Source organism: Tursiops truncatus, chromosome 12 (assembly GCF_011762595.2).
Source record: "Tursiops truncatus isolate mTurTru1 chromosome 12, mTurTru1.mat.Y, whole genome shotgun sequence".
NCBI lineage: Eukaryota > Metazoa > Chordata > Mammalia > Artiodactyla > Delphinidae > Tursiops > Tursiops truncatus.
In genome coordinates this window covers 7303386-7328620 of record NC_047045.1, presented here as the reverse complement: position 1 = coordinate 7328620, position 25235 = coordinate 7303386, and the positions used below count along the sequence as shown (strand labels likewise).

The following is a 25235-nucleotide window of genomic DNA, read 5'->3' as shown; positions in this document are numbered from 1 at the left end:
AAAGAATGATACAAATGAACTTATATGCAAAACAGAAATAGACCCACAGACATAGAAAACAAACTTATGTTACCAAAGAGGAAAGGAGGGAGTGATAAATTAAGAGTTTGGGATTAATATATACACCCTACTATATATAAAACAGATAACCAACAAAGACCTACTGTATAGCATGTGGAACTATACTCAATATTTTGTAATAATCTATAAGGGAAAAGAATCTGAAAAAGAATATATATAGATAACTGAATCACTTTGCTGTACACCTGAAACTGACACAACACTGTAAATCAAATATACTTCAATAAAAAATAAATAAAAATTTTAAAATAAATAAACAGTGAGTGCTGAGAAAACTGCAGAGCCACATGCAAAGAAGAATGAAACTTGACCAATATCTTATACCATACAAAAAAATTAACCCAAAATGGATTAAAGACTTGAACGTAAGATCTGAAACCATAGAACTCCTAGAAGAAAACATAGGCAGTAAGCCCCTCAACATACATCTTGGTGATAATTTTTTTGAATATGTCTCCAAAAGCAAAAGTAACAAAAATAAACAAGTGTGATCTCAAGGGCAAAAATAAATGCCCATCCCAAACCCAAATATTTCTTCTCAAGCACTTGCTTAGGTGCCAGAAGCTCCCATGGAAGGTACAATGGTGGACCCTCCTTTGGGAGTCAAAAGACCAAGGACAGCTTGGCTGAAGCTTGCTGTGCAACTTTGAGGGATCAGTCATTTCACAAACTTCAGTCTCTTACCTTTTAAAATAAGGAGTCCATGTAGATTATATAAATAATTTAGAACCATGGACTTCCAAGTTAAGGCATGAAAAGAATTTAAATCTGTTCTACCTTGGAAAGATAGTAAGAACATAATCAACTCCTAATCTTAGCAGGAATTAATCTACCTAGTTAGCTAACAAAAGACGTGACTCATAGAAAACAAACTTATGGTTACTAGAGGGAGATGGAGGGGGAGACAAATTAGGAGTTTGGGATTAACATATACACACTACTACATGTAAAACAGATAACCAACAAGGACCTACTGTATAGCACAGGGAACTATACTCAATGTCTTATAATAATCTATAATTGAAAAGAATCTGAAAAAGAATATACTTATATATACAGAGTCAGTTATATATATATATATATATATCGCTGAATAACTCTGCTGTACTCCTGAAGCTAACAAAACATTGTAAATTAACTATACTTCAATTTAAAAAATGGTTAATAAAAAGACATGACTCAAAGAGTGAGGAATAGACAGCTCTGTTTTGAGAAGGACAGGGAGAAAGGAAAAGCATGGATCCTGGCTAGACTCAGATCTGCACAGGTCCAGGTCACCCACCATCTTCTCCAGCAAACTCTCTCCCCAGTCTCCCCAAGACTGTTACCTCAGGGCCCCTGCAACCCTCCTACAGCACCTAACTGGTGTGGCCTTGTAAGGTCTTCTATCTCCTTCCAGATGTAAACTCCTGGAACATAGCCTGTTCCTTCTATCCGCTCTAACACCCAGCACTAGGCCTTATGCAGAGCAGGTGCTCAACAAAGGTGAGCTGTATGAATAAAGGGTGGGGAAGAATCTTCAGTGGAGCCCTATCAGCAGACAGAGAAACAGGAGTTCGTCACATATCTGGGGAAGAAAATGCTAAGGAAGGCTAGAGCCCAACTAAAAGACACTTTCTTGCTTCACAGTTTTGCTTGTGGTTTACAGGTACATTTTAGGCCAGCCTTCCAGTTGGAATACAAAAGCAGACTTACATGCCAATATAGTCTTCCTTATTTCAGTGATCAGCACTTAAATACAGCCCTCGATAGCCTTTCACAGAAATGTGCATTTGTATGGGACACAGAAAAATGAGCTGGACACAATTGTGAAGTCACTTTTGGACGAATCCTCTTTTGTCCCGACAGCGTTGGCTGGTGTCTTACCTGCTCTCCTTTGTCCCCCTTCTGTCCAGGTGAGCCTGGAACTCCCAGTAATCCTGCTTCTCCCTGAGCAGAAATGAATTTTGTGTTTTCAAATATTCTGTCACATTGAACTAAAAACACATAGTCTACAAATAAGAAGCTGACAATAGTAAGACAAAGCTTTGCTTTCCTGGGAGCTGATGCAGGTCCCTCCGCTGGGAGGCCCTTCTCCCCTCATCATAAGGCTCATACCCCCTATTCCAAACGCCCGCCAGCATCATCTCCTCCCCGAGACCTTCCATGGGCTGGAACGTGCGCTCTCCTCCACGCACCCTGCACCTCGTACTAGCCTTTAGCACGGAGCTTCCTGTGCAGAGCTATTCACTTGAGGAAATGTAAGCTTCCTCTAAACTCCCACCTCACCCTCCCCCCGACTACTCCAGCCCGGAAGGGAAGTGGCGCAGGATGCCCTAAGCCTAAGCGTGCATCCAGTCATGGTGCCGGGGACCTTCTGCTCTAGAAGCTGGGGCAAGTTTCCCTTCCCTTTGTACTGGTGTAGAGGAAAGCCATCCAGAGATCACTCAGGCCTCTGAGTGCCATTAACATCCACAAAAGACGTTTGTGTAGCCCAACGGGCCCAGGCTTCCTGACCAGGAAGGGGCAAGCAAAACAAATTCTTTGGGCAATAACAGAGCTCCTCTGCACTTCCTGTACAACTCACTGCAGAAAGGAGAGCTGGGTGGATATTTGGGATACTGGACAGACACGGTCCCCACACTACGTAGAGTATCTTTGGGTATGCGTTGAAGGGCAGGCACTGCGTTTCCTTCATCTGTGAATTTGCAGAATTGAAGCCTATTCCTGGCATGTGTTATGCCCTTGTACTTAGCTGCTGTACAGGTGGCTCCTCCCTTTATTTTCTTCTACTTCCTACCCAGGAAAGAAGGTCAGATGGCCTCAGAACTCTCCAGATCGAAATCCAGGAGATCCTATCCCCAACCCCCTTCTCTTAACCCACCCAGCAACTGAGAGGCCCAGGCACACTAAAGGGAAAGACCAGGGCCACACCCGCAGGGACTGGCTCACTGTGTGGCGTGGCTTTTCCATGGGCATAATGGAAAGGGAGCATACCTTGTTTGGAATGCACTGGCACTGGTCTGTAAGTTCCTGCTTTGCTGGCAGAAATGCAGACATTCTACTGGCATGAGCGGGTACCAATGATGCTGCAGTACTTCCAAAGCTATGCTGCTCTGGGCACTAAAATCCAGAAAGAGGCTTTAGGATATGGGGTCAATTCCAAATGCGGTGACATTCCCAGCACTGACTCTCACCAAACTAGACATGACTGGAGTTTCTTGCAAGAACTTCCTTCTAATAACCAAAGGTTGACACCAACCTGTGAAAGTTCATAATGACTGCCTTTTCACTAGACCCCTACGTTTTTATTACACTGACAACACACTAGAAATGCATTAAATTGTTGGTTTTGGTGAGAAATTCGAAAGCTATTATAGGTGACTTTATGACAAGTACAGTAATATCAAACATTTACAAGAATTACAATTGTTACAATAAAATATTTTATACAAATAACATTGGTATATGTGTTTCGGGAACAAATTTTAAAATAAAAGAATGTAATTTGAACTTTAGAACATCGTTTAGTTCAAAAAGATGATTATAAAGGCATGTAAAAGTAGAAAATAAACTCTTTTTATGCTCTAAGGTAGTATGTATTTAATCAAAGTATGTATATCTTATTCCAGTCCATTGTTCTTTATTCAAAAGTCTCCACTGTAACAGACAAGTGATGACTTTTATAACTTATCCAGTGTGTTCAGAACATGTGGGGATGGCCACATGAAGTGAAATTTGGTTACAAAGCAATGAACTTTTTTTCTGTCAAAAAATAAATCCAGATGGCCATCTGAAGAAGATAAATGCATCCTTTCCTCTCAATATCATTTACCAGAGTCCTTACCACGGTTTGTAACTCTGAATTTGCAGTTTCATGAATTTGCAATTTCATATCTCTGAATTTGCATTTTAGGGGGAAGTGTTCACACGTTACTTTATATACTACAAATTATATATGCCTGGAAAAATACTGTCAGGATACAAAATTAAAATATTGTCTGTGGTTATTTATTGTGATGAGATCATGGTTGATATTTATTTTCTTCTATGAAGTTGGCTGTATTTTCCAAATTTTATATAGTAAACATACATAACTTTTCAAACAAAATAATATTTTGAAAAAGTGTGTAGCATTCTAATGCTTGTGAGCACAGTAAACACGGTAAGAAAAATAGCTCCCAGAAAAACTGGGACTAGTTTCCTGTCTTTACCACTAGTTCTATCACACTTACTCTCTGCAGATTTAATGATTAGCTGTTTAGTTATCATCATAAGTTTCCAAGTCCACAAGTCTAAAAATTACATTAGAATGAAACACACAAGATTATCACCAAAATGATCCATTTATGTCCTATGATTTGATATGATTTTCCAGCCAGTTCCTGCCCCGTGCCCCATGGGTTCAGTTAAATAATCAAGACCTATTCCGAGCTCACAGTTTTGCTCTGGATAACTGATTCACTACTTTAAGACTTTAAAAGCATGTCTCAGGCTTCACTATAAAACTGCCCACACTTTCTAAAAAGTGCCTACAGAGAACATAAGATGTACAAGTAAGGATCCCCTGCTTCATAAAACCTCTGGTCTTGATATGACACATATTTAATTAATAAACCCTCAAAATCTTAATCATCTTTCTCCTTTATTTTCAACAAGTGTTGCTGCTTTTCTCCTCTCTTCCTCTTTATTCTTCACTCTCTCTGTCTAGGTCTGTAGTCATGAAATCTGACTGCTTCAGAAAGAGAAACCCTAATTAATAGCAGCAAAGAAGTATATTTATAGATTATCCTGAATAAATTTCACTTTTGAAATATGCTATAAAATATTATTAACAGAAAGGATGTCTGATTTGAAATTACAGGACAAAATCAGATTTTTAAGCGAGTACATTAAAATTTGCTGAGTTCAAATATTTTTCAAAAAATATAGTTGATACCAAAATTACAACAGATGCACTTAAGTATCTTTTATATAACTATTTACCTTCCAAAATATATATTTCCATTAAATGTAAATATAGCACATATCCATTTCCTGTTAACGATTAACAGAATGGTGATGTCCGCCCCCAAATACTTATCAGCAGGAAAATAAGCAGTCTTTTGTTATTTTTTTCCAAGGTTGGAGATGATTTCCTACCTTATTTTTCTACTCTTTAAAACCAAATCTTTTTCAAGCACGATTTAAAATTTTTTTTCATGATGTGTGGGGTCATGTCACCGCTTTTGATTATCGAGCCACTCCATCGAATCCATCACCTATTTCCTTAAACAGTTTTCTCATAATTCAAGCTGGAGTGACTATTGGTCAAGAGTGTAATATTTAGGTACCTCAAAATATCATGTTGTTACTTTTCAATCAGGGAAAATTCGTACTTTAAAAGCTCTCACATAAAAGAAGCATAATTAATTAAAGAAAAACTTCTGGAGAATTCACAACTTCAAGATTTAAATGTGTGCCTCCAGGAAGTCTAGGTGTTTCAAGTCTGTAGATTGGCATTCTAAATTACCTTTTCAGATATTTATAGAAAGATATCTGGCTGGCTTTCCTTGCAATGACAGCCATAAGCTGGGTTGGAGATATGGTTTATAAAACCAAGTTACATTAGCAAAACATATAATTTTTACAGACTTAGCTATGCTTTGAGTCAGTTGATCACATTATTATTCTACTACCCAAAGTGAGTGATAGAAGTTAAAAATACTTTTGAACTACTAAACTATGGATAAATATTCTTACAGTTTTCAATGGTAAGTTTAGAACTTCTGGGAAATCTGACCCAAAGAATAACATTTTCACCTTTTACTTTTCATATGTTCTTCCTGTAAGACTTTTCAGAATTAATCCCTTTCAAACACCAGTCAACAAGTCAAGAAACAATGTTTTGACACCTTTTACAAACAAAGCACTAATCATAAAAGAAGGGTACAAAAGTGCAACTCCCCTCAATGAGTTTCAAAGGTAGTTGAATAAATTAAAAGCAAATACAACTATATCTAATAATATAAGACACACACATGACCATTGCAATAAGAGATGCAGAAAGTACTGGATTTAGTGGGGGTTTTTTAATGGAAGGTTGGTACAAGAAAGTAATAGTTGTAGAGTTAGGTTGAGAATATTAAGAGTGAGAGACTAAGAAACTGAATTTCTAATTTGTTGCAAACAGGGAGTAACCAAAGGCTTTGAGGGTGAGATGAGCAGAGGACCGGGAATGTGCCTTATTCACGTCAGCCAGCCTTGTTGCTTAGCACAATATCTAGAAGATCAGTGTTTCTGAATAACAGATGTTTAGTGGAAGAAGGTAAATGAACCTACAAAGCAGTGATGCAGAGACTTATTCTGGCTATGTGGGGACAGGGAAGGAGGATGACACAATAATGCGACGATCCAAGCACGAGGTAAAGGTGGACCACGGCGCTAACAGGAGAGGGGAAGATGCAGGTGAAAAATCTCTCACAAAGGAAAACTGGCCAGGAAGGGTGACGGCTAGGAGGGGGAAGTGAGTGAGAATAACGTACAATCACAGACGTAAAACCCCTGTAACTGGAAAATGCTGATGCTACCGTCAGAGCGTGGTTTAGTGAGAAAGGCATAAGTTCTCTTTTACTCATGTGGAGTCCAAAGTGAGGCCATATCTTTCCTGAAGTTCAAGATGAAGCACTGGGATTAAAATTGTGACAAGAGACGATGGGACAGCCCCATGAGGGGTCTCTTGCTTGGAACTGTTTCCTCGCCTGGCTTCAAGAGAAGACGTTCAGTGCTGCCCTACACGTGACTCTACAGCCCAGGCAACTGGCCTTCTACAGTCTTCACACACCAAAAACTGAGCTTACCTTAGGGTCTGATATCTCACAACACGTTTCTTGAGCTATGAAGTTCGAGTTACAGTAGATTTGAAGTTGGTGAATTTCAACCTATTAAAAAATTAGTAATAAGATATATCATTAGTATTTTTCTTTTTGAAAATCACATTTAGGCATTTGAGAACGATGGTAATTTAACTGGAGAGAAAAAAAGAAGCTAATATTTATACAAATAGATCACTGGCAGATATTTTGGTTTTTGTTTAATTTAGGATTCATGATGTTATGGACCCTTTGAGAAACAGAAATGGATTCGGCTGTTGAGATAAATCTATATGTAAAGGAAATCAAGTAATAGAGCAATTGCAGATCTTTGCTCCTTGTTTCAAACCATCAAAAAGAAGTATTTAATTAAAGAGAGGTAATGCACTACGATAAGAAGAAAAAAAAGGTATTTAGTTTTTATCTACTTTTCATGGATACTGTCTAATACCTAAGGATTTTATGTTACATGGCATACTCTTGAGCATGACTCACAGTATTTTTACAAAAATAATTGATTCTTCTATTTGCTCAGCAAATCCACATTTGTTGGCATTCGGACATGAAATTAAAAGTAGTTTCAGGAAAGTACAATCATGTCTTCAAGTGCAAGATCAAACAACCACATCAGAGAAAGTAAATGGTACAGACTATTGACAAAATTTCAATATGACAGATGCACAGAGAGGCTGCTTCAAACTAGTTTGTGGTTGTAAATTTAATAATTTAATTAATAATCTTATGATGATTTGACATATAACATAGGTCAGGAACAACCTCTTTCCTTCCCCTTCTCCCCGCCTTTCTCTCTCTTTCTCTCTCTCTCCTCTTTCCCCATCTTTCTCTGTCTCCTAGTGTAACAGAGCTAGATTATGTATTTCTTTGAGGTCAGTAAGTACTTTCTATAGTAAGACCCAACTATAATAATATAATAATCCTATGGTAATAGAAAGCAGATATCTGAGGTTAGCTCTGAATCTCTAACCCAACACCAACAAAGCAAGAAAGGAGGGAAAAAGCTGTAACTATTACTCTACACTGAGATGAACAAAATCAATTCAGCTCACAGAAAGCATTAAGAATTCCAGACATCTTTTGGCTTCATGAACAGCCTAAGATTTGCAGCCAATGCAAAATTCTGAGATGAAGTGAAACTTAATGATTTCTCTTCTATAACTTTTTGCAAGGTTACTGAAGTAAACTTTTATTTATAAAGTTTAAATACACTGTCTTACATAGTCTAATGAAACACCAGGCAGTAACATACCCATTATGTAGAATGAAGAATGTAGAGACTCCAATTAATTAATATTCTCCTTAACTAAAACTAATTTATCATCAACACTGTTATCTAAATAGTCAATAAATACTGAAATTCTATTATGTATCATGCACTGTGCTAGGGCCTTCATATGAGTTATTTTACTTAACTGAAGATAGATGATCAATTTTTCATGGATTAGAACCTAATAAAGTACCCATGACACTGAAACTACAGCCAGCCTAGTTTAATTATGCTTTTTTAATTCATTAGTTGCTTTAGAATCCTTCACTGACATAGTGCTTTAGAATGAGAATGCACTGACCCTGTCACACAGAATTTTTTTGTTAAAAAAAAAATTCTTTTATCAGTTTTGTCACCTATTTCTCTGCACGAAAGCACACGGGTAGTATATGTAAAATAAAACCTAATCATTAGAAGGTTTTTTTGATAACTTACGTTCTGAATAAACAAAACATTTTCATGTTACAACAGATCTTATAAATCACAGAGCTTGTATGGAGATAATAAAAATATTAGTTTACTTAGAGTTTTAGTAGGACCAAGAATCTTTAAAAAATAAAATATGTATTTTATTTGTTTGTTTAACTTAAACAGTGACTCCTCTAAAGCTCCATCATCGTGACATGGCTTTAATATTATTTCTTAAGTGAACTAAGGTTCCACATTAAACCATGAAAGTGTGGTAAGACTATAATTTTCCCATTGTGCTTTTCATCAGGACTCACAGTGATATTCTTCAGCCTTGGGTTGTTCCCTTGAGTAAAAAGTTAATTAGACACAGGACACAACACTCAACCTTGAGACGGGAGCTTGGAGTCAGGACCCCACTCTTGGAATAACTTGCTCCTCTCTCATTGTCATCTCTCCCTCAAAGGTTATGAATTTATCTTAATCCTCATGTGCTTTGGTTCTTGCCATTCCCCACTTTGCCCTCGCTAGTCCTGCAGGAGATCAGATTCCAGTCAACAGCAGGGCTCCAGCGAGGGCTACCGCCACCCCTACTCCTGTTACTAGAATCCCCTGAAGATCACTTCCCGTCTGGAAGTCACACGTCTGAGGTGTAGCTGCTGGACTCCACTTCCTCCCTTGACTCTGGAGAGACCTTTCTGAAAGGTCTGTCTAGGACTATTGTCACTACAATTAATACTGTGATTATTATTGGCAGCCACCATTTACTGACACATACTGATCCATCTTTCTGACACAGACTGAGCCTTTAAGATCTTTGAGAGAGGAGCAGATTTTGTTGTTGTTTTCTGCTCTTTTATGCCAGGTTGAACGGCATGTCTGGCCCTAAATAAATAAATGAATACACAGAAAACTGACCACATACTATGCACTATGGCACATACGCCATGCAATTATAACTATCGAGTCTACCAATATTATTTTATAATTTAGGATACCGAGACTCAGATAAATTAAGAGTGAGCAAGATAAATTAGCAGATCATAAGAATTAAGTGGATGAGCTAGGATTTACAATCACATCTGTCTGATCCCCAAGCAAGCTCACTCTCCCTGATGCCATGATGTCTTATGTCCAGAACTGGCTTCTCCTGCTCTGGGGTATCTTGATAATCATCACTGAACCCTCGTTATGACACTCTCACTGATTTGTTCATTGTGTCTAAGAGAAGACAGTTTAAAAATAATATTTTATTGGAGATATATATATATATATATATACACACACACACACATATATATAATATCTATCTATCTATCTATCCATCTGTCATCTGTCTCTGATGCCTTCCACAGGGGCCTTTAGAAATAATATGCTGGCCAAACATGTATGTGCACAGAACCGTACTTTTGAAACAAAATTGAACTGTTAAGGGCTTTGCGTTAACAATTCCTATTGGTGTCCTGCATTCAGATTATTTTTATGGGTTTTCCCATCATTCCACCCATAAGAAAATGTGAAGTCATCAAATTTAGATATATCCCCCTTTTTAAAGATTATAGGCCTTTGGGAAATTAATAATAAATCTGTACCATGTGAGCATCAAATATAATTTTTAAAGAAACTTTTCATCTGAAAGGGTTTTACTAGACAATTGTTCTCATCCAATGACCTACTGTTGTGTTTCAGTCCAACAGAACTCTAAAGAAACATTATAAGCTAATGAAAAATAGTCTGCAGTACAAACATTTGTGATTCTGAGGATGAATAAATAGCCTATTGTTCTTGAATGAAAACACCAGAACCATTTAACTTAAATTTCATCTTTTTCCAGTCCTTTCTATTCAAGACATAGGAACTTAGACCAAGCTTACTTTTGTATAATATTTTCAATTTTTACTAACATTTAATTTTAATAACCTTATTTTTTAAGGCATAACCTAGTTCTTTTAAATTCACAGGCTAGAGAAAAATGGGTGAAAATAGATAGAAAATAATATATGTAAAAATATAGTTGGAGAGCTTCCCTGGTGGCGCAGTGGTTGAGAGTCCTCCTGCCGATTCAGGGGACACGGGTTCGCGCCCCGGTCCAGGAAGATCCCACATGTCGCGGAGCGGCTGGGCCCGTAAGCCATGGCCACTGAGCCTGCATGTACAGAGCCTGTGCTCCGCAACGGGAGAGGCCACAACAGTGAGAGGCCCGCGTATCTCACACACACACACACACACACACACACACACGCACACACACTATATATATATATATATATATATATATATATATATATATATATATATATATAGTTGGAAATACATAGCTATGCTTCACACATCTGATAGCAAATTAATTTAAACAGTGTTGAGAAGGGAATATATTATACAGTTATTAAAGGAAAAAGGTTTTAATAAGATATTTTATTTTAATTTATAAATGTTACTAGTTAACAACTCACGTCCACAGGCCTGCCATCTGAAGCTCGGGTTGCAATAACAGTCCTTCCGTGGAAGTCCACAGTGCCCTTTCCATCAATATGCCGGCTTGCAACTAAGTTACAGTCCGTATAGACCGAAATGGCCCGGGATTGTATACTGAAGCCAAGTTTATGCCACTGACGATCAAACAAAGGACGGAGTTCTCGATTTTTAAAAACGTAGTTCAACACATCTCCCTCCACAGCTTGGAACATAAATTCCACCATCTTCTTTCCACCATCAACTACTATAGAAACCTGCAAAAATGCAAATGATCTTTAAATGTTTGAAATTCAGTTTTAAAAATTATTAAAGCACACAAATCAAAACTCAAGGTGCTACCATGGGACCCAGCAATCCTACTACAGGGCATATACCCTGAGAAAGCATAATTCAAAAAGATACATGCACCACAATGTTCACTGCAGCACTATTTACAATAGCCAGGACATGGAAGCGACCTAAGTGCCCATCGACAGATGAATGGATAAAGAAGATGTGGTACACGTATACAATGGAATATTACTCAGCCATAAAAAGGAACAAAATTGGGTCATTCGTAGTGATGTGGATGAACCTAAAGTCTGTCATACAGAGTGAAGTAAGTCAGAAAGAGAAAAACAAATATCCAATATTAACGCATATATATGGACTCTAGAAAAATGGTACAGATGATCCTATTTGCAGGGCAGGAAAGGAGACGCAGACGTAGAGAAAGAACTTGTGGACACACAGGGGAAGTGGAGAGTGGGACGAATTGAGAGAGTAACATTGACATATATACACTACCATGTGTAAAATAGATAGCTGGTGGGAAGCAGGGGCATAGCACAGGGAGCTCAGCTCGGTGCTTTGTGACCACCTAGAGGGATGGGATAGGGAGGGTGGGAGGGAGGCTCAAGAGGGAGGAGATATGGGGATAGATGTATACGAATAGCTGATTCACTTTGTTGTACAGCAGAAACTACACAACACTGTAAAGCAATTATACTCCAATAAAAAAATTAAATAATTGAAAATAAACTCAAGCTGCATGTTAGTAGAACTGAGGTACTCAGTAAAATATTTTAGATGATACTTGTGTCCGTTGGATTTGTTAACATATAAGAACAGCAGGGCTTCCCTGGTGGCGCAGTGGTTGAGAGTCCGCCTGCTGATGCAGGGGACACGGGTTCGTGCCCCGGTCTGGGAAGATCCCACATGCCATGGAGTGGCTGGGCCCATGAGCCATGGCCGTAGAGCCTGTGCGTCCGGAGCCTGTGCTCCACAATGGGAGAGGCCACAACAGTGAGAGGCCCGCGTACAGCAAAAAAAAAAGAACAGCAAACAACCGCTACAAAAATGGTTTAAATATGGGATATCTGATGAATGTAATATGCTCCTTTCTTGAGAGGACATCTAGGAGTGTGTGTGTGCGCGTATGTGTATGTGCGTATGTGTGTGTGTGTGTGTTTATCTATGTATATATATAATTCTGTATGAGTGATTCAAGAATTAAATGTTACTAATTTAAAAACAATAAGAAATAATCACTACTCTTAGCATGGAAACTGAGATCAACTTCTTTAACCTTTGATGCTTTGCATGGTGCAAAGAAAATACATTTTCATAGAGAACATGTTCTTTCTGTTCAAGTCATATTTCCTTCTTAATACTGTGACTATATAATAACATATTAAAAGACCAGTGAAATGAAAAACATTTCAATGGATATGTACGGAAATAAACACAGATGGATGGTGCCCATAAGTAATTGTGATGTTTACCTCCCCTCCCTGGAGCACCTGCGTCCCCTCCTTTCTGCCCAAATGCCACATCTCCCACAAGTACTCCTAGACCCCTGCTCTTCTCATGTCCCATCTGGGGGAGCCGTCCTTTCCATGCTCGCACAGTCCCCACCCAACTCCGAGCTGCCCTCGGCCACCTCACTTGTCACCTTGTGGTCATGCTCCAATAGGCTGTTCTCATACATGGCATCCCCAGACCTATGTGCTCCCTGAGAAAAGGAATCACGCTTTGCCAGTCTCTTATCTTTGTCACTAACTAGCATCTAGCATGTGTTCAATTATTTTTATTGATGGAATCAATATTTGTATCTCATCTCTTAATTTACTAAGGATTTTCAGAGGAAACAATGAACAGCTTTAAAATGATGTATAATATCAGAAATAATAGGAAATGAAGAAGTCGTCAGTGAGTGGTCTTGGTGTCAATGAAGCAGTTGTAAAGGAAGGGTAGTTAGAGTGTCTTCAGACAAAAATATGAATCTAGTAGAAAAAAACAAACAGAAAAACAAAACAAAAACACAAAACAAACTAATCTTGCCTCACCCACCAGGCTCTCCCATTACAAATCTCAGCAAGATCCTTCTAACTCTGAGAATACTTGCATTTCCCTGTGGGTGATTCCACTAAAAGACAGAATAGTCGTGCATGAGGTCTGCTCCCAAATTTATGCCCACAGATCCAAGATTCACCTGGCCTAATCCCACCAGAGGCCACAGATCAGTACATCTCTCTGGTTCCTTACCTGTGGCATATTCTGCTGGTTTAAAACCTGCCACAGAAACCACCGTTCCTTTTTGGTGCTTCTTCGTACCCGAAACACGGCTGCTATGGCGAACTCCTCAGGAAGGCCTTTGGGAAACACCTTACTGTGGGAGAAAAACAAAGAACCATCGTGGGAAAACTGAAGGCAAGGACACAAAATCTCGGTATGAAGGTCTCTGCAACACAACATCTTAGTCACATTTTCTCAATGAATTTAGAATTCATTATGCATGTTTACAGCATTCTACCAAATGCATACATGGACACATCCACGTCTACTTTTACCTATGGAATTTGTATCCTTGTTCTTTCCCTTTTAAAAAATTTCCCGGGAAGTTGCTGTTAAAGCTTGAGGTGTGTAAAAGCGAGTGACTAGACTATAGTACTATGGGGCGATATTCATTTACTGAACAAGATGTTCCAACAGAATCTCAGAATTCACTGCAGTCTGGCACACGGTAGACATTTATAAAGGAAATAAATAGTACCCCTGGGCTTTATCGGTAGACAGAAGTACAGAGCATTTCAAAGAACACTGCTAGCAATTAAATGTATACTTCCAAAGAACTTCTGTCATATTAAACCCTTGCAAAATGAACTCCTAATTCTGATTTCCTAGTAGGTATCAATCTAGAACTGAAACGAAATATAATAAAGACATTTTAGCTTATTTTTTATTCTTACAGAAAATAAGTAAGTTATTTCTAGGCAGCAGAGAGAAGCCTAAAGACAGTCCAAATATGCTCCTGTCTCAACCTTGTTTCAAAATCCTGGTCTCACTGGATCCATGAAGAAACTTAGGGAGAAAAATTCACCATGAACATAAATCATATTTAGACTTTCATTGGAAAACATGGAGAGATACATTCCTCCAAGTTGACTTTTAAAGTTATCTGCATTGTATGTAAAAACTGCAAGGCAGGAATCTTGCTTTTCTTTTAAAAATCATGAGGAGTAGTAGGTAAGAATTCTCTTAAGGACTAACATAGCCAGAACTTGTTTATATAAATAAAACATCATACATTGAGATGGTTAACTACTCACTGGGAATATCACACCAAGGTCCACTGAAACTGACAACCAAACTCATGGAGAATTCTGAAACTTTGGTTTTACACTTTGTGTTAGAGAAAAAGTCACAAGTGGTAGGGAAATCAGGAACAAAAAAAAAAAAAGCTATGCTGGCCTAAAGTTCTTAGTTGGTTAAACTCACGCGCGCGCGCACGCACGCACACACACTCACGTATATACTGTATAAATGTAGGTATATGTACATAAGCATACCTCAGGGATATTGCAGGTTTGGGGCCAGCTCACTGGAATAAAGTTAATATCACAATAAAGTGAGTCACGGGCTTCCCTGGTGACGCAGTGGTTGGGAGTCCGCCTGCCGATTCAAGGGACACGCGTTCGTGCCCCGGTCCGGGAAGATCCCACTATGCCGCGGAGCGGCTGGGCCCGTGAACCATGGCCACTGAGCCTGCGCGTCCGGAGCCTATGCTCCGCAACAGGAGAGGCCACCACAGTGAGAGGCCCGCGTACAGCAAAAAAAAGAGTGAGTCACACGAATTTTTTGGTTTTCCCGTGTGTGTAAAAGTTGTGTTTACACTATGCTGTACTCTATTCCATGTGCAACAGCATTATATCTAAAAACGTACATACCTTAATTTTTAAAATGCTTTACTGCTAACAAGAAATATGCTAACCATCATCTGACAACCCAGGGTTGCCACAAACCTTCAATTTGTAAAAAATCCAGTATCTATGAAGTGCAATAAAGTGAAACACAATGAAAGGAGGTCTGCCTCTAAATATATATAAACTCTAGTTTTACCTTCTTCACTAACCTGCTTACCCCCAGTCCGGAGGCTTTCTGGCTCTCAGCTCTTGTCTGGCTGGATGAAGAAAGAGGAGGCAACCTGGGGCCTCATTTTCACCACACACACACTCCTCTCCAGCCTCCACAGAGGCTGGCTGGTGCCTCCCCGGGATGAGCCTCTCCCGTGCCCGGGGAGGTAGCCCACCCCACGTGCCAGCAGCACCCCGCCCTGCGGTTCCGAGGTTCTAACTTCCTCCTTTCTGCTGCCTGTGACCCCACTGCTTCCCGTCTTCTAAGAATGTATTATGTCTGTCTCTGTGGCTTCATCTCCCACTCTACAGTCATTTTTGCACTTTAGAGGATAAAACTCCATTTCCATCTCCCACCTCTCCCTCACCGATGCCCCTCTTATCTCGGTTTACAAATGTATGCATATCTTCACCCTCTCCCCTGCTGTAAAACAGACAAAACTCCCTCCAAACTCGATACAGCATTATATTACCCTTCCAGGTATCCACCAAGTTTCTTAAATGAAGACTCTGAACGTCACACTGTCACAGCCCTCCGCCCTGAGCCTTCCTGCATTCTAAAATCAATCCCGTGGGCCCTCGCGAGGATGCTCACGGTGCGCCCCTCCTCCCGAGGCAGGCCGTCACGTGAGCGGTCTCACCCAGTCGGCGAGGGGGCCTGGGGCGGGGTTGGGGAGCCGCGGTTCCCGCCCGGAAGGAGCGCGCAGCTGCGGGCGGGAGGGGAACCGCAGCGGCCGCCAGAGGGGAGCTCGAGACGCCACAGGGCAATGTTGGAGGAACCCGGGCAGCGGCCACAGCCACGATGGCAAATACAGCCTAGCTTACCGAGTCAAGAAGTTAATACAAGAACCGGATGGGCTTATCTCCAAATGGTATTTCCACCCATAATGAATAACTCCGGGATTTGTACTGGAGATGGCGAGCAGATCAGAAAATGTGTCCTTCGGAATTCAGGCAATATCCCTGCTGTGGAAGCTTGTCAGTTTTTTTTTTTTTTTTTTTTTTTTTGGCTTTTGCTTTTAATTAGGATGTTGGAAAATAATGAAAAGATAACCCCTTTTTAAACTTCAGGAATTCCCCCCTCCCCCTCCGCCAAGCACTGCAAGGTCCATCATTTCTGGAGCATCTGGAATGTTGAAGTACCGATGGTCACTCTTCACCCTCGCCCTAAAAAGACGGCCTCCCTCTCTTTCGGTTTCCGCCCTTCACGCGCCTGAATCTCGTCCCGAGGGAGAAAACCCACGACACTAGGGGCTCTCAGAGCACGCCTGCGCCGAGACAAGTCCCCGAGTTCGGAACCCCTTCGGACCACTTGGAGGAAAACTGTCATATGGGTTCCAACACCGATTTTAGGCTGAAACTTGGTGACGGGAAGGGCCCCTTGGGTAACTCTTGAAGAAGGCGAGTGGAAACCACTATGGGCCAGGCCGTGGTCATCATCGCCTGGGCGGAGGGCTCGAGTGACCCACCAGGTGGCACGGTGGCTACAGTGAACTGAATTCTGCAGGAGGATGTAACTGGGTCACAGAAGAGGCCGGAGGAGACGCGGCAGCTGGAGGCCGGTCCGAAGGCCGAGCTGGTGAGTCTTGGGGAGGCCCTTTCGGAGGCTCTGCACCGAACGAGGAGGGGGCGCTGAGCCCGGGCCGCAGACAGGCGTGGACGTGCGGGGCTGCCCGGGCTGATGGGGGTGGAGACCGCACTCGCAGGGGACAGGCCTCAGCGGGACTGGCATCCTGTCCAAGGGATGGTGCCTGCGGTCGCCCTGCAGGATCTCCTGGGGCCAAACCCAGGCCCATCTCCTCCCGCCACACCTCCGGGCCAGGCCGGGCCATCCGCGAGTGGGACACAGGGTCCAGCCCCAGAGGACTGTGTCCCGGGCCACTGTCCCCGGTGTCCAGCCCCAGAGGACTGTGTCCCGGGCCACTGTCCCCGGTGTCCAGCCCCAGAGGACTGTGTCCCGGGCCACTGTCCCCGGAGTCCAGCCCGAGAGGACTCTGTCCTGAGCCACTGTCTCCGAGCTCGTCCTCCCCTACCTGTGCTCCCGCATGGCCCCTCCCACCTCCATGCCATACCAAGGGGAGTATCTCCCCAGAACCAGTGCTGCTGGAATCCAGAGGCCTCTGCATCTGGCCCTTCACTCACCCAGGGACACCATCACCCAGATGGCTAATGGCGAGTGAGTTGGGCTGCGGGCCAGGTCCTGTGGCTTCCGATGCAGAATTCTTTCCAATATGGAAAGCCGTTAGCGGTATTCAGTTCCGCGTACCCTGTGATTTGCTGGTGGTTCCCTGAAGTTCCGGTGTGTCACTCCAGCCGTGGTAGCCTTGTTCATGCCTACTTAACAGTGCTGGTCACCTTAGCCACGTAGTGACTATTGGGTGTCAGTGGGCAGCTGGAACCCTTGGGTCAGCCTTCAGCTCCCTGCCCACCTCCTGTTCCAACAGACACTCCAGGGACGTCACTGGTAAGCAGTAAGCCTGGTGAAGAGACCCCCCCAGACAGTGGGAAGAATAAAAGGGGGCACTCTGTAGGGTCAGCTCTGGTCAGCATGGCCACCAGACTTAAAAACCTCACCCAGAGTGAGGAGGACAGGAGAGACCTGGCACCATGTTTAAGAACCCAGAAGGGTGACTTTGGAAATGTCTGTTTTTGTTATTGGCTTCTGATCAGCACAAAGACAGATGTCTCTGTGCTCATCTGTTATTAAGGTCCTGTGGGTAAAACTGATAAGAGCAGTCAAAATAAAATAAAGTAAAATGAAATGAAATGATATAAAATGTAAAATAAAATAAAAGTATTCCCAATCACCTAATCCCCTGGCCTCTTCTAAATCCTCACTCCCCTTGGTCCTTCTGAAGGTTTTAACACTGAAGACATCCTGTCTTCATTGATATAAACCAAGAGTCACAACCACATGGCTCTAGGGCCCAGGCAGGAAACTGGAATGTAAGCTTCCTAAGGTTCTTTGTCTATCCTATTCACCAGCATCTAGAGCAGTGCCTGCACAAGGTAGGCACTCAATAAATATTATTAAAGAATCAATTAATGAGCTGAATTCGGATGTAGGAAGTCTGTAAACTAAAAGAAAAATAACATATGGCCCCCTCTAAGTCTAGCTTTAGTTTTTCTGTCTTGGATAGAAATGTGCATGTTAGAAATTTTCACTTTCCTCTTAAGAATTCTTTAGTAAAAACAAATAGAGCAAGTGAGTTAATAACAGCACTGTTACCCATTCTCATGTAGAGGACACACACGTTAGACTAAGGGAAATGCAGAGCCCAGCCCTTCTACAGGGGCAGCTGCTAATTAGCTCCAGCCAACTCTTACCATATGGGGAAGTGGGTCCAGGGTTGCCAGTTCATCCCATTTTTCAAGACAAGCCAAATACCCAGATTTTTATCTGAAAAGTTTAGAGTTTTAATTTTGGCAACTATTTCAGATTTTTCATAAACACTGTCCAGACCAACATTGTGCAAAAGCAAACAAATCAGTGACTGCTAGTTACCAAAGCTGGATCTACACAAATGTTTGCTGAATACCCAGAGAGGCTTACAAAGATGGAAAAAGGAAGATTCCTGCCCTAATCAGTTCTTAAAATCAGTTAGGAGAGGAAAATTGGAACTCAAGGTTATGAACGGAAGACCTAGTATTAGGAATGGGACTGCTTTTAAAATCCTATAACAGCAGGAAAGTTTCAGTCCTTTTAAATTTGTTGAGACTTGCTTTATGACATAACATATGGCCTACCCTGGAGAATGTTCCACATGCAGTTGAGAAGAGTGTGTATTCTGCTATTGTTAGGTGGAATGTTCTACAGTCTGTTAGGTCTAAATAGCTTGTAGATTTGTGCAAGTCTTCTATTTCCTTACTGATCTTCTGTCTAATGTTCTATCTGTTTTGAAAATGGGGTACTGAAGTCTCCAACTATTACTGTTGAATTGTCTACTTCTCCCTTCAATTCTGTGAGTTTTTGCTTCATGAATTTGGAGGCTTTGTTTTGGGGTACATATTTGTGATTTGGGGTACAAATCACAAATTTGTTTTGGGGTACATATTTGTGATGTACAATATTATATGTTACAGGTGTACAATATAGTGATTCACAATTTTTAAAGGTTATACTTCTTTTATAGTTAGTATAAAGTGTTGGTTATATTCCCCATGTTGTGCTTAGCCTTGTAACATTTTTTTCCATTGCCATCTTTATTTTTTTAATTTTATTGAAGTATACTTGATTTACAACGTGTTAATTTCTTCTGTACAGCAAAGTTATTCAGTTATATATATGTGTGTGTGTATATATATATGTATATATTCTTTTTCATAGTCTTTTCCATTATGGTTTGTCACAGGATATTGAATATAGTTCCCTGTGCTATACAATAGGACCTTGTTGTTTATCCATCCTATATATAATAGTTTGCATCTGCTAGTCCCAGTCTCCCAATCCTTCTCTCCCCTACCGCCCATTCCCCTTGGCAACCACAAATCTGTTCTCTATATCTGTGAGTCTATTTATATTTCATAGATATATTGATTTGTGTCATATTTTAGATTCCACATGTAAGTGATATCATATGGTATTTGTCTTTCTCTTTCTGACATCAATTAGTATGATAATCTCTAGGTCCATCCATGTTGCTGCAAATGGCATTATTTTATTCGGTTTGATGGTTCAGTAATATTCCATTGTACATATATATATACCACATCTTCTTTATCTATTCATCTGTTGATGAACATTTAGGTTGTTTCTATGTCTTGGCTATTGTAAATAGTACTGCTATGAACATAGGGACGCATGTATCCTCTTGAATTATAGTTTTGTCTGGGTGGGATTGTTGGATTATATTGCAACTCTATTTGTAGTTTTTTGAGGAACCTCCATACTGTTTTCCATAGTGGCTGCATCAATTTACATTCCCACCAATAGTGTAAGCGGGTTCCCTTTTCTCCACCCCCTCTCCAGCATTTGTTACTTGTAGACTTTTAATGATGGCCATTCTGCCTGGTGTGGGGTGGTACCTCACTGTAGTTTTGATTTGCAATTCTCTAATAATTAGCGATGTTCAGCATCTTTTCACGTGCCTGCTGGCCATCTGTATATCTTCTTTGGATAAATCTCTGTTTAGGTCTTCTGCCCAGTTTTTGATTGGGTTGTTTGCTTTTTTGTTATTGAGTTGTATGACTCAATACAACTTTTTGTATATTTTAGAAATTTTGTTTGTTTATTTTTTTGTATATTTTAGAATATTTTTTGTATATTTTAAAAATATATATATTTCTAAAATATATATATTTTGTATATTTTAGAAATTAAGCCCTTGACAGTTGCATCATTTGCAAATAATTTCTCCCAGTCTGTAGGTTGTCTTTGCATTTTGTTTATGGTTTCCTTTGCTGTGCAAATGCTTATAAGTTTGATTAGGTCCCATTTGTTTATTTTTGCTTTTATTTCCATTGCCTTGGGAGACTGACCTAAGAAAACATTGGTGTGATTTATGTCAGAGAATGTTTTGCCTATGTTCTTTTCTAGGAGTTTTATGGTGTCTTGTCTTATATTTAGGCCTTTAAGCCATTTTGAGCTTATTTTTGTGCATAGTGTGAGGGTGCGTCCTAACTTCATTGATTTACATGTGGCTGTCCAGCTTTCCCAACACCACTTGCTGAAGAGACTTTCTTTTCTTCATTGTATATTGGTGCCTCCTTTGTTGAAGATTAATTGGCGGTAGGTGTGTGGGTTTATTTCTGGACTCTCTATTCGGTCCCATTGATCCATATGTCTGTTTTTGTGCCTGTACCATGCTGTTTTGATTACTGTAGGCTTGTAGTATTGTCTGAAGTCAGGGAAGGTTATGCCTCCTGCTTTGTTCTTTTTCTTCAGGATTGCTTTGGTAATTCTGGGTCTTTTATGGCTCCATATAAATTTTAGGATAATTTTTCTATTTCTGTGAAACATGTCATGGGTAATTTAATAGGGGTCACACTAAATCTGTAGATTGCTTTGGATAGTATGGCCATTTTAACAATATTAATTCTTCCAATCCAAGAGCATGGGATATCTTTCCATTTCTTTGAGTCATCTGTAATTTCCTTTATTAATGTTTTGTAGTTCTCAGCATATAAGTATTTCACCTCCTTGGTGAGGTTTATTTCTAAGTATTTTATTTTGGGCGGTGCGATTTTAAAAGGTAATGCTTTTTTACTTTCCCTTTCTTATATTTCATTGTTAGTGTTAAGAAATGCAACCAAATTCTGTATGTTAATCTTGTATCTTGCTACCTTGCTGAATTCATTTATCAGTTCTAATAGCTTTTGTGTGGAGTCTTTAGGGTTTTCTATATATATATAATTATATCATCTGCATATAATGACAATTTTGCCTCTTCCCTACCAATTTGAATATGTTTTATTTCTTTTTCTTGTCTGATTGCTGTGGCTAGGACTTCCAATACTATGCTGAAGAGAAGTAGTGAGAGTGGGCATCCTTGTCTTGTTCCAGATTTTATCAGGAAGGCTTTCAGCTTTTCACCATTGAGTATTATATTGGCTGTGGGTTTATTGTAAATAGCTTTTATTATGCTGAGATATGTTACCTCTATACTCACTTTCATAGTGATTTTTACCATGAATGGATGTTGAATTTTATCAAATGCTTTTTCTGCATCTATTGAGATGATCTTGTGGTTTTCATCCTCTCATTTGTTGATGTGGTGTATCCCATTGACTGATTTGCGTATGTTGAACCATCCTTATGACCCTTGGGTGAATCCTTGGTCATGACCCTTGGTCATGGTGTATGAACTTTTTTATGTGTTGTTGGATTCAGTTTGCTAATATTCTGTTGAGAATTTTTCAGTCTATAATCATCAAAGATATTGGCCTGTAATTTTCTTTTTTGGTAGTGTTTTTGTCTGGTTTTGGTATCAGGGTGATGGTGGCTTCATAGAATGTCTTTGGGAGTGTTCCTTCCTCTTCAGTCTTTCGGAAGAGTTTGAGAAGGATCAGTATAAGTTCTCCTTTGTATGTTTGGTAGAATTCCCCAGTGAAGCCATCGGGTGCTGGACTTCTGTCTGTAGGGAGTTTTTTTATTACAGATACTATTTCATTTCTAGTGATCTGTCTGTTCAAGTTATCTATTTCTTCTTGATTCAGTTTTGGTGGGCTGTATGTTTCTAGAAAGTTTTCCATTTCTTCTAGGTTGTCAAATTTGTTGGCATAGAATTGTTCACAGTATTCCCTTATGGTTTTTTGTATTTCCACGGTATCAGCTGTGATTTCTCCTCTTTCATTTCTTATTTTGTTTATTTGGGTCTTGTCTCTTTTTTCTTGGTGAGCCTGGCCAGGAATCTGTCAATTTTACTTACGCTTTCAAAGAACAAGCTCTTGGTTTTATTGACTTTTCCTAATTTTTAAATCTCTATTTATTTCCTCTCTGATCTTTATTACCTCCTTCTTTCTGCAGACTTTATGTTTTGTTTGTTTTTCTTTTTCTGATTATTTTAAGTGGTAGTTTAGGTTGTTTATTTGAGATTTTTCTTGTTTCTTAAAGAAGGCCTTATATCACTATGAAATTCCCTCTAAGAACTGCTTTTGGTGCATGCGATAGAATTTGTATGGTTATGTTTTCATTGTCATTTGCCTCAAGGTATATTTTAATTTCTTCTTTGATTTCATCACTGACCCATTGGTTTTTTAATAGCATGTTGTTTAGTCTCCATGTAATTGTTTTTTTCTTGTTTCTTTTTCTGTGGTTGATTTCTTGTCATGCCATTGTGGTCAGAAAAGTTCCTTGAAATAATTTCTATACTCTTAAATTTGTTCAGGCTTGTTTTGTGCCCTAGTATATGGTCAATCCTAGAGAATGTTTCAGGTGTACTTGAAAAGAATGTGTATTCTGCTGTTTTTGGATGTAATGTCCTGAAGATATCAATTAAGTCTAACTATTCTATTGTATAATTTAGGATCTTTGTTGCCTTATTGATTTTCTGTCTTGGAGATCTGTCCTTTGATGTGAGAGTGGTGTTAAAGTCTTCTACTGTTATTGTGTTCCTGTCAGTTTCTCCCTTTATGTCTTAGTATTTTTTTTATGTATCTGGGTGCTCCTATATTGGGTGCATATATGTTGACAAGTGTAATATCCTCTCCTTGTATTGATCCTTTTAGCAGTATATAGTGTTCTTCTTTATCTTTCTTTATAGCCTTTGTTTTAAAGTCTGTTTTGCCTGCTATGAGTATTGCAACCCCCATTTCTCGTCATTTCCACTTGCGTAAAATATCTTTTTCCATTCCCTCACTTTTAACCTATATGTGCCCTTTGCCCTAAAGTGGGTCTCTTGTAGGCAGCATGTTTTAGGCTCTTGGTTTTTTTATCCAATCTGCCACTCTGTGTCTTTTGATTGGAACATTTAGTCCATTGACATTTAAGGTAATTATTAATAGATATGCATTTATTTCCATTGTAAACCTTGTTTTGCCATTGATTTTATATTTCTTCTTTGTCCTTTTCTTTTTCTTTTTCCTTTTGTGGTTTGATGATTTTCTTTTGTATTATGCTTATGTTCTCTTATTTTTGTTTTTTGTGACTCTATTGTATGTTTTTGATTTGAAGTTGCCCTGTTTTTCACATATGTCCACCCCTTCCTATATCTACTTGCTTTAGAGTGGTAGTCGTATAGGCTCAAACACATTCTAGAAAAAAAATCTACATTTTTTACTCTCTTTTATCCTCTTTTGCATCTACATGTTCACCTTTTTGCTGTTCACTGTAGTTATCATCACTTTTCCATAAATCTTTGTTTTTCAGTTTTTTTTTAATCTGTGTACTGGCTTATTTAAGTGATTTAGTTTCCAATTGTGATTTTCTCTTTCCTATAGATTCTTACTTCTTTTCTATTTAGAGAAGACCTTTCAATATTTCCTTTAGGATAAGTTTAGTATTGCTGTATTCTTTTAGTTTTTGCTTTTCTGAGAAATTCTTTATCTCTCCTTCTATTCTAAATGATAATCTTGCTGGGTAGTATCCTAGGTTGCAGATTTTTCCCTTTCAGGCCTTTGAATACATCTTTCCACTCCCTTCTGGCCTGCATCATTTTTGTAGAGAAATCAGCTGATAGCCTTATGAGGGGTTCCCCTGTAATTAACTCTTTGTTTTTCTCTTGCTGCCTTTAGAATCCTCTCTTTAACTTTTGCCATTTTTATTATAATATGTCTTGGTGAAGGTCTGTTTGGATTTATCTTGTTTGGGATCCTCTGTGTTTTCTGTATCTGAATATCTGTTTCCTTTTTTAGGTTTGGGAAGTTTTCAGCCATAATTTCTTCAAATACATTTTGTTTTTTTTTAACATCTTTATTGGAGTATAATTGCTTTACAATGGTGTGTTAATTTCTGCTTTATAACAAAGTGAATCAGTTATACATATACATATGTTCCCATATTTTTTCCCTCTTGTGTCTCCCTCCCTCCCACCCTCCCTATCCCACCCCTCTAGGTGGTCACAAACCACCTAGCTGATCTCCCTATGCTACGCGGCTGCTTCCCACTAGCTATCTATTTTACATTTGGTAGTGTATATGTGTCCATGCCACTCTCTCGCTTTGTCACAGCTTACCTTCCCCCTCCCCATATCCTCGAGTCCATTCTCTAGTAGGTCTGTGTCTTTATTCCCGTCTTGCCCCTAGGTTCTTCTGACCTCTTTTTTTTTGAATTCCATACATATATGTGTTAGCATACGGTATTTGTTTTCCTCTTTCTGACTTACT

The 25235-nt window shown here is 39.6% G+C and overlaps 1 protein-coding gene across 1 annotated transcript in view; it reads right to left on the bottom strand.

The window, feature by feature from the left end:
- COL19A1 (collagen type XIX alpha 1 chain) overlaps positions 1-25235 on the bottom strand; it is a 327107-nt gene that overhangs the window by 258222 nt on the left and 43650 nt on the right. The window contains exons 5-9 of the mRNA XM_073789871.1: positions 13606-13729; positions 11058-11333; positions 6900-6980; positions 3058-3183; positions 1948-2010 (exon numbers count right to left, since the gene is read on the bottom strand). Coding sequence (XP_073645972.1) covers positions 1948-2010; positions 3058-3183; positions 6900-6980; positions 11058-11333; positions 13606-13729 — 670 coding nt within the window. The remainder of the gene's footprint in view (positions 1-1947; positions 2011-3057; positions 3184-6899; positions 6981-11057; positions 11334-13605; positions 13730-25235) is intronic.